This window comes from Squalius cephalus, assembly GCF_949319135.1.
Source record: "Squalius cephalus genome assembly, chromosome: 19".
NCBI classification, from domain to species: Eukaryota; Metazoa; Chordata; class Actinopteri; order Cypriniformes; family Leuciscidae; genus Squalius; species Squalius cephalus.
This window is the reverse complement of record NC_137140.1, coordinates 27,396,957-27,411,415: the sequence shown is the minus strand read 5'-3', so window position 1 is coordinate 27,411,415 and position 14,459 is coordinate 27,396,957. Positions and strand designations below refer to the sequence as shown.

The 14,459-nt window shown below is 36.8% G+C and overlaps 1 protein-coding gene across 1 annotated transcript in view; it reads left to right on the top strand.

Annotated features, from left to right (window-relative positions):
* Positions 1-25: 25 nt before the first annotated feature.
* myo15b (myosin XVB) overlaps positions 26-14,459 on the top strand; it is a gene marked incomplete at its 5' end in the record, with an annotated part of 33,008 nt that continues 18,574 nt past the window's right edge. The window contains 25 exons of the mRNA XM_079850896.1: positions 26-2,422; positions 2,655-2,719; positions 2,875-2,938; positions 3,022-3,131; positions 3,280-3,354; positions 3,562-3,655; positions 3,737-3,840; positions 3,928-3,991; positions 4,067-4,180; positions 4,266-4,427; positions 4,564-4,677; positions 5,468-5,526; positions 5,606-5,729; positions 5,909-6,004; positions 6,567-6,698; positions 6,958-7,083; positions 7,183-7,260; positions 7,524-7,669; positions 7,848-7,893; positions 7,992-8,116; positions 9,083-9,197; positions 9,305-9,480; positions 9,583-9,673; positions 12,218-12,280; positions 12,376-12,433. Coding sequence (XP_079707022.1) covers positions 26-2,422; positions 2,655-2,719; positions 2,875-2,938; positions 3,022-3,131; positions 3,280-3,354; positions 3,562-3,655; positions 3,737-3,840; positions 3,928-3,991; positions 4,067-4,180; positions 4,266-4,427; positions 4,564-4,677; positions 5,468-5,526; positions 5,606-5,729; positions 5,909-6,004; positions 6,567-6,698; positions 6,958-7,083; positions 7,183-7,260; positions 7,524-7,669; positions 7,848-7,893; positions 7,992-8,116; positions 9,083-9,197; positions 9,305-9,480; positions 9,583-9,673; positions 12,218-12,280; positions 12,376-12,433 — 4,798 coding nt within the window. The remainder of the gene's footprint in view (positions 2,423-2,654; positions 2,720-2,874; positions 2,939-3,021; positions 3,132-3,279; positions 3,355-3,561; positions 3,656-3,736; positions 3,841-3,927; positions 3,992-4,066; positions 4,181-4,265; positions 4,428-4,563; positions 4,678-5,467; positions 5,527-5,605; positions 5,730-5,908; positions 6,005-6,566; positions 6,699-6,957; positions 7,084-7,182; positions 7,261-7,523; positions 7,670-7,847; positions 7,894-7,991; positions 8,117-9,082; positions 9,198-9,304; positions 9,481-9,582; positions 9,674-12,217; positions 12,281-12,375; positions 12,434-14,459) is intronic.

Below are 14,459 nucleotides of genomic sequence, written 5' to 3'. Positions count from 1 at the left end.
AGTGAGGTTACTTTGACCCAGAATCATGCCTCCAGCCAAATCCCCTACCAAGGCTAGAGGGAAGCAAAAAGCAGTGGCAGGAAAGACAGACAAAAAAGAATCAATTCCCCTGAAAAAAGGAGGAAAGACTGGATCTCAAATTCTCTCAAATAATAATGAAATTGGGAAAGGAAAAGGTGATAAATCTGTAAAGGAAGAGATAGCTGGGAAAGGGAAGAACAAAAAAGATAAGGAGAAGAAAACTGGAAAGAGTAACCAAACCGAGGCACCACCAGAGGAAGAGATAGAGACCTCTAGGCAAATAGCCAAAGCTAAAAAGCAAAATGGCAAAATCTTACCGGCTAAGGTTACCAATGGCAATATGGTAAGAGGGAGAGCTGGGAAAGCTGTCAAATCAAAACCTGACCAGAAAAAAAGTCTAGCCAAAACTCCTGCAAAAGGTACAAGGGGAGGTGCTAAAGTAGTTGATACCGAAGAGGATGAATCAGAGAGCGAGAAAGCAGAGAGCTCAGAGCAAGACAGTGATGAAGAAGGTAAGGATGACAAGAAGGAGGGGTCAGATTGCATCAAGGACACTGATGAGACAGACGCAAGTGTATTAAGTGGTGAAGAAGAGCTGTCAGATGTAGACAAAAAAACAGAAAAGGAAGAAGAAGAAGAGGAGAAGAAAAGTGTGAGCGAGGACAACTCTGACGTGCCTACTGAAAATAAAATCATAGAACCCGAGAAGGAACTAGAAGAAATAGACTCTGACGAGGTACTGAGTGATACAGGGCAAGAGAGCACACAGGGAGAGACGGCACGTTCATCAGCAAAACCAGGACCACTAAACCTGACAGTCCACCTTCAGGGGCAGAAAAAGATGTTAAAATCCAAGATACTACAAAAGAAGGGGCCTTCTAGAGGAGAGGACCCTAAAGAAGGTTCTGTGTCTTCAAAAGCAGTCAAAATTAAAGGAATGGCTCTCTCCAAAGTTGGCACCACTAAAGGTAAGTCTCAAATTCTACAGTTGGCAAGTAAAACAAAGGCAATTGCCAAGACAGAGGAAGCAGATCAACAGGAAGAAAGCCCAACAAAAGGCCCAAAAGGATTGTTGAACAGACAATCTCGTGGGCTATTTTCAATGAAAGGCAAAGGGAAAGATGATAAAAGCAAGAACGCCAAAGAGGAAACTTCAAAAGACACTGTAGATGTTGTTGAAGAACCAAAACAAGATGCATGTGAGAAAATAGTGCCAGATGCAGCTGAGCCTGAAGACGAAATGTCCTCAAAGTCAACAGAGCGTTTATTGGCCCGGAAAAGAGGCATGACGACATTGCGGCGTGTCTCAGGATGGATTCAAAAGAAGATGCCAAAGAGCATTCACGTTCGAAGAAAGATATCGGCAGTCACCCAAGCGATTGGGGTCTCAAAATGGCTCTCTGCTTTGGTATTAAAGAAGAGGAGTAGTAGTATCAAGTCAAAGAAGAGTCTTATCAGACACAAGATGGTTATGAAAATGGCAGGTGGTGGAAAATCAAAGAAGGAAGTATCATCCTCAAAGGATTCCAAGACAGATGAGGGTGCTACAGCTGATCCCCAGGGTGATTCTTTTGATGAGCCTTGTTCATCTCCACAAGACGTAGAGGAAAAGGCCAACTCAGGAGATGCCAAATATGCAATTGTGTTCCCGAGGATGAACAAAATTGACAAGGCAAAGGAAGCCACCAGTCCATCTACTAGCACCAGCACAGGCGATGGAGGCATCACAGAGCGTAAACCACCAAAGCCTGGTGCTCGACTGGTTCTTCCAGTCAAGCCAGACCTTAGCCTACTAAGGTCCATCAAGAAAAACACTCAGGAGAGTGAAAGTAATAAGAATGGCAGTCCAAACTCTCGAGTGACTGAGGGACAGCCAGAGGTCAAAGCAGACAACAAAGAGCCAATATTAGGGATCAATGGTGGTACAAGTATATTACAAGCCGCCAAGGGAAAACTTGGGGGATCGCAAGTAAACATCACCAAGTTGTCTATGTCAAAACCTTTGATTAAAGGTGTAAGTACGGGACAGAGCAAAGAAGTGGAGCGGAATATAAGGAAGGCAGATATAACAGCAGAATCCGAGACATGGAGGAATGGAGTGACGCAACCTTCTTATGAGGAAGATGCAGATCGAGAGGTGGCGGAGCTGATGGGCGAGGGTCTTTTGCCCTCCGCTATGGAGCTACACTGGGCTCAGACTCAACAGATGTGTGGTGATCCTCAAGACTGGCTGCGTTCAGAGAACCTCCTGCCCCATCAAACGGTGGAGAAGCTCACTAAATGGACAGTGTATCAAGATGATGAACATGCTCACGTCATTCCAGTCCATAATGACAAAGGCCCATGGGAATCCGAAGATCCGACCCAAAAAATGCTAGAGGAGAGACTTAACAGCACACAGGTAGGATATTTGCAAAATAATTTACATAATTCTTGGTGTTGAACTCATTTGTAATTGCAAATAACCTCTGTGTATATTTGGGATGTTATAAGGGATGCAGTGATATCTACAAGTTTATTGTTTGAATCAGAGAAGATGTCAGCTGGGAAAGAGTGTGGGTGTTATCCACATGTCTGCCCACTGGGGGCTCTCAGTGACAGATCTGCTCTGCTTCCTTTACTTTGTGCCTCAGGTAATGATGCCAGGAAGCAGCCAAGCTGTGGAGGTGGATGAGGTGGAAGATTTGGCACAGCTGGAGTGAGTCAATCATCTGATGCACATTTCCTCATGTAAACTAGGAAACAAAAGGCACAGCAGTAAAGAGTGGATTATATGAACAAAACATTAATTTGCATATCAAATGACATGTTGAGTTTGTTTGCATTGTTTTAAAACATGAAAACTTTTTCCAGAGAGGTGTGTGAGAGTTCTGTTCTGCTGAATCTCAAGAAGCGATTTCATCGGGATTCCATTTATGTATGCATTTCCTTTTCTATACGATTGAATATGTTCCTCTTTCTCAAATTCAACTTTATTAAAACATTTTATGAAACCAACAGACGTATATTGGCAATATGCTTCTGTCCATCAACCCCTTCAAGCTTCTCAGCATCTACACTGAGGATCTGAGACAGCAGTACCAGGGTAAAGAGAAGCACAATAATGCTCCGTGAGTGCTTTCACTATGAGGACTCAAGAATTGCTTGGCTATAGATATCTTTTTTTGCCATATGAGCAGTAGGCAAATTATGTTTTTCTTTTTCTTTTATAAGAGATTAGCAATGAAGTTGAAAGAATGATTTTCACTGTCCCTGCAGTCATATATATGCCATAGCAGATGCTGCCTTTTGCCAATCTCAGAATATCACCCAGGAGCACTGCATCATCATAAGGTGAGGAGGATTATGGGTATGATTCATATGCATGTACATTTACATTTTTACATGCATATACATACATACGCAAACATATGCATATACATACACATAGACACATACATAGCAATTTACATTTATAATGACCAGCTGACTGTACATTATCAATTACACATTTGCATATTCCTATATTATACATTTGAACGAATGTGAATGTCTCAACAGTGGGCAAAGTGGATCAGGCAAGACAGAGGCTGCCAAGCTCATTGTCCACTACCTGAGTTCCATGTATCAAGGCAGAAACGATAAATTACGCCAGGTAAAGCAATTTATTATTCCATTTGAATAAGTTTGGCAATAATAAGATAGAAAACTCAAAGAAATACCTTCCTCTCATCAGCCAATGGATGTTTTGCCCATTCTTGAGAGCTTTGGTAATGCCAAGACTATACTGAATAACAACTCTAGCCGATTTGGAAAGTACATACACATCCACATATGCCAGTAAGTGTACTGCATGTTGTTGTTGGCCTGATTTAAGTGGCAGTTAGCATTAGATGAGCATGAGATGATCTTCATTTCTTTTTTCAGTGGTGTTGTTGTCGGGACATCTTTGTCAAAATATCTCCTTGAAAAATCACGAATTGTCTTCCAGGTTAGATGTTTATTCATTAGCTTGCACTTTAGGACATCTGAAATAATTGAATTGACTGGAACTGTGTTCCTTTAGGCTAAGGAGGAGAGAAACTACCATGTGTTTTATGAGCTGTTGGCTGGGATGAATGAGTGGGACAAGCAGGATCTTTACCTGCAAGGAGCTGAAACGTACTTCTACCTCAACCAGGTAAAAGAAAAGCCCATGAATAGCCCATTTCTTTGTGATTTTTTCCTAATATTTCTAAATATTCCAGTTTTGAATGCTTTTTAAGGGCAGGGCTTGTGAGCTACAAGGGAAGCATGACAATCAAGACTTCATGCTCTTGGTCCACTGCTTGGAGACAATTGGTTTACATGCAGATCAACTAGCAACCATTTGGGGCATTCTGTCATCAATCCTGCAGCTGGGCAACATTTGCTTTAGCTCCTATGAGGTGTGGTTGCCCTTTCATGGACAATTTTAGGATGTTGGACCCTTTAAAATGTATACGATAAGCTGTGTGTGTGTGTGTGTGTGTGTGTGTGTGTGTGTGTGTGTGTGTGTGTGTGTTTGTCTTTTCACAAAATTAGAGTGAATCGTTTGAGGTCGCCCGTATTTTTAGTGAAGCTGAGGCTCGGAGAGTGGGAAACCTCTTGCAGGTGTCCGCAGAGGCCTTACAGACAGTCATCACACACCGGGTGACTGTAAGCAACTCACACACACTCTTATCCAAATACACATTTGTTTCTTCTCATGCCCTCAGACTTAAAGGAATATTTTGGGTTTCGTACAAGTTAAGCTCAGTTGACAGCATTTGTGGCATAATGTATAATACAACAACAATTAATTTCCACTCTCTCTTCTATTCTTTAAATAAAAGCAAAAATATATAGGTTACAGTGAATGGGGCCAATCTGTAAACATTTACTCCGTAATAAAATGATCCTTGTGGCAATAATATAGTCACACCACATAAACAATACACATACATGTGAAACAAGTTTAGTGTGAAAAATTAGTGAATGCATTAAAATGATGATAAAGGACAGTAAAGAAGACTGTTACATTGTAACATAAAATCTTCTATTTAAAATAAATGCTGTTCTTTTGAACTTTCTTTTCATAAAAGAATCCTGAAAATCAGGTTATCACGGTTTCCACAAAAATATTACATTATTAATAAGAAATGTTTCCTGAGCACCAAATCAGCATTTTAGAATGATGAAAAAATTCTGCTTTGCCACCATCACAGGAATAAACTGCATGTTAAAATATATTAAAATAGACAAATCTATTAATCTTATATTAAGGTCAAATAAATGCATTTTTTTTAGCATAATCTTTCAAAAACGTTAACCTTACCAACCTCAAACTTTTGAACGGTAGAGTAAGTGCTTTTATAAAATCATAAGCCTCAGATTTCCTTCACAACATATTTTCAACCTAGAACATTCCTTCAACACAATAGAAATATGTCCTAATTTGTTTCCGCAGGAAACAACTTATGATAGGATCTACTGCCCTCTATCTGTGGAAAGTGCCATTGAATCCAGGTTAGATGATTAAATGTTATTGAAATTATTAAATTACATCATGTAGTCGAGGAATATTTACAGATTGCTATTGATTCAGAGATGCCATTGCCAAGACGCTGTATTCTGTGCTGTTTGACTGGATTCTTGAACGCATCAATGACTGGTTGATCCCCACAGAGATGGACAGCACCGTCGGCATTGTGGATATATACGGCTTTGAGGTATCCTGTCCCTTGTTATGACCAGGCTTTTTTTTTTTTTTTTTTTTTTTTTTTTTACATTTATAGCTGAAGCATTTGTGCATAATGGCACTGAATTCCCACCTGTTAAGCCTTTTAAATAAATATAGTAAGCCTCTTATGAAGTCTGTGGGAGAGCACTAAACAAATGTGTATTACAGGACTTGAGTGTGAACAGTTTTGAGCAGCTGTGCATAAACTTTGCCAACGAGCAGCTGCAACAGTTTGTGAACAAAGCCCTGGTGGCCCAAGAGCAGGTCAGTTTGTCCTCAGCAATCATACTGACAATTTTTATTCACGCTTTGTTTTTTCTCCAACTTTAGAGACCAAGTATGAAAATATTAATACCCTGAGGAGATTCTGAACCTTGAAGGGAACAAGTTTTAAAGGGATAGTTCACCCAAAAGGGAAAAATCTGTCATCATTAACTCACCCTCAAGTTTTTCCAAACCTGTAGAAGTTTCTCTCTTCTGTTGAACACAAAAGACGACATTTTAAAGAATGTTGGGAACCAGAGTAGACGTTAACCACTGACTTCCATAGTATTTTTTTCCTACTATGGAAGTTAATGGCTACCGTCAACTGTTTGATTACAACATTCTTTAAAATATCTTAATTTGTGTGCATCAGAAGAAAGAAACTCATACAGTTTTGGAACAACTTGAGGTTGAGTCAATTATTTTTTGGGTCAACTATTCCTTTAATATCGTAATTTAAATATACCCTAAATATGGCTTGCCAAATAAGAATGGAAATCATGAATACTTGAGGGGACTGAACAAAATAAAACAAATGGTTTGCTGGGTGTGTTTGTGTTAGGAGGAATACAGTGCAGAACAGATCCAGTGGTATCCAATAGTTCTGGAAGACTCTAATGGCTGTCTGGATCTGATCTCAGCACGGCCATATGGTATTCTTCGCATCCTGGATGACCAGACTTGCCTTCCACAAGTAACTTCACATTTCAGCTTCAAGCCAGAGACATTTCAGTCAATATACTTTTGAACTCTTATACTACAGCTCAGTGGCGGAATTATATACTTATATGTGTCTAATGTAATTTTAAATATCATAAAACTTGAATTGTCACCAAAACGACTCATTGTTGAATCAAATGCAAATGAATTTTATACTACAATGGATTTATGGGCCATCTTTGTTCACTGTTCTCTTTTCTTTGGCTCTCTCTCCCTCTTTTTTTTTGTCACAGGCTACAGACCACACATTCTTACAAAAATGTCACTATCACCATGGCAACAGTCCCTACTACACCAAGCCCAAAATTCCTCTGCCAGTGTTCACAATATATCACTATGCCGGAGCTGTCACGTACCAGGCAAGCCTGATCTGAGCATTCACTAAATTTTCTATTCATGCCACGTGATTGTCCTGATAATTCCACGTAAGAATCGCTCATTTTGTTTTTCCACACCAGGTGCACAACTTTCTAAATAAAAATCATGACCAGTTTCGGCCTGAAGTATTAGAGCTTTTTGCCCGCAGTCGTTCACAGGTAAATTCATCTCATTTGTGTTCATGGAAGCTCACTTCACACCGTCCTCAGTGATTTGTGATGTGTCAAGATTGCAAGAAACACAGTAATATGTCCACTATTATATATTCATGAGACTGTCAACACATCCAGACAAAACAAAAGAGTTAGCAACAACTGATATCATTTATGCAAACTTTAGGTCTCATTAAGTTTTAAAGGACTAATGTTTGGTAACAAAAACCTGTAACAGGTAATAGGAGTGTGTTTTCTTGTCTGTGTAGATGGTGTCAGGTCTCTTCCGGAAGGTTCAGGAGCGTCATGTCCAACAGAAAGAGCTGGGAAGAGCAAGAGGTTACAGAAATCAGATGACAACCGTAGCTGCTCACTTCCAGCAGTCACTTCTAGAGCTCACCACTCGCTTGGAGAGGTCGGCAATAGTCACAATTATTTATTCTGCAATATTTTTTATGAATGGACTGCTGTATTTGTTGTACACAGGACATTTGGTATTGTCATTCATTTATGTAGTTGTCCATTGTGAGAATATGTACAGTACAGATGATTTGATTCTGTCTATTTATTCTTTCTGTTTTTTTTTTTTTAAGGTGTAAAACTACATTCATACGATGCTTTAAGCCCAACTATGTTAAGGTAATTTAAGTTGACAAAATACACATCATTCTGTGTATCAGTTTATCAAGCACAACTGTATTGGTGGACCTCGGTTTGATGTTTTTGAGTGGTTTCAGCTTCCAGGGATATTTGATGTAGACTACATAGCCACACAGCTGAGGCATGGAGGGATACTGGAGACCATTCACATACGAAAAGAAGGATTTCCGATTCGCATCCCCTTTGCTCTGTTCATGGAGAGGTAACACACTATGATAGAATCTATGACATTAATATATATTATTAGTGGTCTATAAGTCAACATCACCATCTTTGTTTGCATGAGACATAATGATAACTTATATTGTGTAGGTTATTGAATAGAAGACTGTTATTACTTTTATAAATGATTCAACTAGGTATCCAAAACAGCCTAGTGATCATCTAGCAGCCACACAGCAACATAATAAAATCACCCAGAACACCTTAGCAACAGCATATCAATGCCCTAGCAACCACTTAGAACACCCATGCAACAAGTATTAATATATGAAGAGTTCAGATGCAAAAGCCTCTAAGTGCCATCTGAAATTTTCTTCTAGAATGATCATTTTTATCAAGCTTGTATATTTAAGTTCAGTAATTTCACTTAAATGGCAATGAAAATTACCTATTAATTGTAATTTAAGAGAAATTACTGAACTTAAATATACGAGCTTGATAAAAATGATCATTCTAGAAGAAAATTTCAGATGGCGCTTAGAGGCTTTTGCATCTGAACTCTTCATATATATATTTTTTTTTTTAAAAATCCAATAATATTAGCTTATTCTGTGAATTACGTATACAAGATTTTAGCAGTCATGAAAAACCTACAAATATTTTAAAAGTTTTTTATGTTTGTTTTTTAATGTGTGTGTGTATATAAAAATCATGGAAAATGACTATAGTGAATATATATAAATATTTAAAATATACTGTATTATGTCACTATTTTTAAGTAGTTATGTTCTGCTTTATAATATTATACACTAACATATAAAGATACAGCTGAAAAAAATCATAGAAACATCATAGAAGTTCATATTTTATTGTGTTCATATTTAACATTGTATATTTATTCTAGATACATTAGAAAATAGGCAAAACTATACCTTCTCTTCCTCCTTATAATTTCCTCCATTTTTATGGGTCTATTTTCTAGCACTGTCTCTTTGTCTAATTTCAGGTATGGTGTGTTATTAGCCCAGAGACCGGAAAACCAGTCTTGTGAAGAGCAAGTAGTGACTTTACTGGAGACTGTAGGAGCAGAGGAAGGCCAGTACCAGCTTGGACTCACTAAGGTACAGTAACATAACTCTTTCCCTCAGCCTGGGTTATTCTGACTCTGACTATCATGACACTAAAGATCCCACCCTCAAATTATTCCCCTTAATGTGAACACACACAGGTGTTTATGAAGGAGACTCTGTTCCAACGAGTGGAGGACAAATGGAGTAGCACCCAAACATGGGCAGCGGTCACCATCCAGAGGAACATTCGTGGCTTCATCTGCCGAAGAAACTTCCGTTTCTTTAAACAAAAGGCTATCGTCCTCCAGTCCCACATCAGGGGCCACCAAGCCCGGTATGTGCAGAGATTTCATATTTGATCAACTTTAAGAGCATGATAAAATAAAAGTTAATCTGTCACTGAATGTGAAACAATGGCACCCTCTTTCTGTGACAGGAAGTACTACAAGAAACTGAAACAGTCCTTCACTCAGTTCTGGGCAGCTATGATGATCACCAGAGACACCATTAAGAGACATCATTGGAGAGTGAGAGCTTTTATCTTTTCCTCCATCTATCTGTAGCTCTTTCTATTCTTCGACCTGTGTGTATATGGCTTCTTCTTTGCTTAATTTGCACACATACAAATACACACGCTTCACTATTTCAGCTGTTTACCTATGTGGCCATAGCTAGGCAATAACCAAAACCACTTTGTTAAAATATGACAGCTAATACGATACGGTAACTATTCGCCTTACTGTCCCATTCAAAAGAATGAATTGTTATATCAATCAATGAATTAATGAATGCCTTTATATGCTTTATATTTTCTCATCTAATGCAATGACAGTCAAATACATTTCTAAGTTAGTCATAAGTGTCTCATTGATTACTGCTTCTGGGCTTATGCCTGTCATACATTACATGTGAGGTCAGAGTGTGAACTCATGAGTAATAATTGAGTATTATATGTTTTACTCTTTGGAAGGACTTTGAACCCGTTTGTATGCTGACTTAATTTTATGAGATGGTGAAATGTAATTTATTGCTTTTGAAATGGCACACATAGTTTTCTATTGCACAACCTCTATAGAAAATAATTCAAATTTCATTTAAAATTGTTTTATTTATTTACTTATTTGTATTCATGAAACAAAACAGATATACATAACATTACAATGAAAATAAAAAAAGAATTATCTTTATACTCTGATTCATGTAGCATGTTTGGTCTCCCTAGTGCATCATGGGACATTTAAGAGTGTTTACAATTGTAACAAATGTCACAGTTAGATGACGTGAGCTCCACCCACCTACCTGCCCTTTTATCTTTGATCCTAGATTGTCTCTCTACTTTTCCCTTACTTTCTTTTTCTCATTTCTGCCAAGACCCACCTAAGCGCCACTTCTTTTCTGTTTGGATTTCAAACAATTTCACAAGTGAAAGAGCACTTTACATGGGGACTGCTACGTTTGTTGTAATATCACCCTAGGTAGGTAATGTTTAATATTTATCCATATTACACATGCCAATAGCAAACAGAAAGATTAATGATACAGTGAGAATTCAGGGTGGAGAATAGAGATTACATCAGTAATGTTCATGTAAGACTTTAAGATTTGTTTGATGGGATCTAAAATGTTCTTTCAAATCTTTTAAATGTATGTCTGAATATGTTCAGGTTTTTTTTTTTTGCTGTACTTCAAAAATGTTAGATTTACCTATCCATTCTTTATTATTACACCTCAAACTATTATTTTCTTACTCAGCATTTTTGTTTTGTTTTCAAGTACCAATATCTAAACATTCTTAAATCAACATTCATTTACTTGAGAAGCAAAATGACTTATGATATTAAGTCTTGTTTTCTGGAAAAAGTTTATTCTTAAAAAATAAGAAAAATATCTGCCAGTGGGGTCAGAAAAGTCAGCTTAATATTCAAAGGGAAAACAAGGTTATTTTTCTGACCACATTGGTAGATATTTCGTCTAGTTTTAAACATAAACTCAATTAAGTTTTAATTCATACTTAATCTCTTAAGTTAATTTGCTTCTCAAGGACAGTGTTAATGTATCTTGACTAAGAATGTTTAGAGATTTGTGCTGGAAAACAAGACAAAAATCCTGAGGATGCCGTCTACTATTTTAAATATTGTACAATAATAGTAAAGTTATTAAAACTATTAAACAACACAAATGGAAGTAATGTCAAAATATTTTAAGGTTTCTCAAATTCTAGATGACAGCTCTCCACACTTTCTCAGTCTTCATCAAGTACATCATGGGTGCAAAACTGATACATTTTTTAATTAAAATATTTATGTTCATCAGAAACACAAATTCAGTCCAAACCTTTGACTGGTAGTGTTATATTTAAATGATCCACGAAGTTATATAACCTGCTACTTTCAGTTCTGTTTCCTTGTTACCCACCATTGTTTTATACAGTTTGGACTATGTCCTTCTGAGCTGTCATGTACTCTGCTGTCAAATCACTTTGTAGTAATAATTATGCATTTGGTGAGTGGTGATTGGTTTGACACGTGATCCTCATTCAGCATTGTGTGGTTATATTTTTGCTTGTCCGATAAAAGTTTATTTAAGATAAAAAGGTTCACTGGAAAAAGCAAAGCATATCTGGTGTCAACACCCCACAATATTCCCAGATTTATATCCCAGACAATATGTGTAAATCAGGCCTTTTTAAAAGGCGTTTGTTTTCTGCACTAATGGCAACAACGATACACAAAACAGAAAAGGCCAATCAAACATAATGATAAAACTAGATGATAAGATAAAAAATGGGTTTGGTGACTCGTATTTCATGTAATTCCTTTGTTTGGGGAGGAGCGAGTCAAGGGACGGTCTTCCTGGGATATAAAAGGTGCCCAGCTGCTAAGAATAGTTCTGTTTACCTTTTCATACGATGCCGTGGACAGGTAATAGAATCAATGAGTGGAAAAGCTTTACAAAATGAATGTCCCGTTTTTCAGTCAAGATGGAAGGAAACACTACAATGGGTGAATGGACAGAGGGTAACTTAATGTTAAACCTTTTAAAAAACTTTTTTTGTATTTTGAATTTATTAGGAACATAGTGATAGAACCAGAGTGAAGGAAGCAGCAAAACCTACATATACCTCTTCAGAGATGGTGAGAGACTCTTTTCACTTTTGTTTTCTTTCGCCGTCTGTGCTCAAGATCTCAGCACCTGGTTATAGAATAAAATACTATATTTTTTCCTAAAGGATGTGGGAATATTGGAGATCCCGGCAGAACTGTCGGCCAGATTACGCAGTGCAGCAGGTGAGGTCCTTGCTACTTGATAACTAATAAAAAGAGCTGAGATTATTGAAGTATTATTGATTCAGTTGAAGTATAGATGCTGTATAATATTGCTCAGTAATATTATTAGTCAAAAAGTAAAGTAATTAATCAAAAAAACGCTTTAACTGTAAAAAGGTTTCCATATTTAATGTGTAAATGTGGCTAAAATTGACTGATGAAAAGAAACCTGTTCACAATTTTCTCAATGGTTTGACCATGTAAAACTCTCTTTGGGGTCAATATGACCCCAATGGACTTTTCCTTCATTTTTTAAAAATGTTACCTTCATCTCAGGGGCATGAAACTCTGTGACTTTTCCTAAATAATCTATCTAAACATGCACAAAAAAACTGGGCTTGATTTGGTTGTTCTAAAGGTGTGTAAAAAAATTTTTACCTTTTAAGGTCTTTGGGGTCAAAATGACCCCACATTGAAAATGAATTGTTTGTCAAAAAAATAAAATTAAATCCATTATAAATCTGAAAATTTCTACATATAAACCAAGGTCTGGTCCTAGAGCATAAATAAAAAGTAGAACGAACTTTCTATCTCATACACACACACACACACACACACACACACAAACACATAAACAAACACACAAATGTATGTGTTTGCAACAGAGAGCATTTTTACAGAAATTGGCAAATAAAATAAACAAAACTGGCATAAATTTAAAAAAAATGTACATTTAAATCAAGGTCTGGTCCTAGAGCATAAACCCAAAGTGGAACGAACTTTCTATCTCATACACACACACACACAAACACACACAAACACACACAAACACACACATGTATGTCACTGCAACAGAGAGCATTTTTATAGAAATTGGCAAATAAAATAAATAAAACTGGCATAAATCTAAAAAAAATTTACATTTAAATCAAGGTCTGGTCCTAGAGCATAAACCCAAAGTGGAACAAACTTTCTATCTCATACACACACACACACAAACACACACAAACACACACGTGTATGTCCCTGCAACAGAGAGCATTTTTATAGAAATTGGCAAATAAAATAAACAAAACTGGCATAAATCTAAAAAAAATTACATTTAAATCAAGGTCTGGTCCTAGAGAATAAACCCAAAGTGGAACAAACTTTCTATCTCATACACACACTCACACAAACACACACAAACACACACATGTATGTCAATGCAACAGAGAGCATTTTTATAGAAATTGGCAAATAAAATCAACTAAACTGCCATAAATCTGAAAAATGTCACATATGCAACATGGAACAAGCTTGTACACACACACACACACACACACACACACACACCCACACACACACACACACACCCACACACACACACACACACCACAGTCATGTCATAGTGGTGACTTGTAATGGTTCTGCAAATGTATGTATAATAATTTGCAAAAGCAGATAATTCAAAATATATCAGAAAACAACAAATTCTAACTCTGACAAAAATACAGATTTTTTATGTATTTCAAAATGTTTAAATAAATATTCACAAAATATATATCATAAAGTTGTGAGGAGAAGTTGAAGCATCAAGAACAATGAAGTGAAAATGAATGAGTCTCTATGGCCCTCTATTGGATATATGTGGTCATTGCACTTTCTTTCTTTAATTATAATTTCTAAAGTTTTTCCACAAACCAGCAGATGTCAGTATTCTATCCCTTACACATAGAGCAATGTCCAAAAACTATTTAGATTTAATTAAGATCATCATTTAAGTGATTTTTTCTTTAAAAAATCATTTTTCATGAGACAATTTATGGCCTAGTTATGTAATTGTGCAGTAAATAGGTAAAAAAATTCTAAATTTCCACAAAAACACAGCATAAATGTATAGTTGAGAAGTAAATAAAAAAAATGATATATAGTTTCCATATAAAAAATGTATATTTCCTTATGCAATCGCTCTTTAAAAGTTTGGGGTCAAAATGACCCCAAAGACCTTAAGTGTTGTCCTTTTTTAGGAGTGATTAAGGGTTAAACTGAACGGTGTTTAATTATG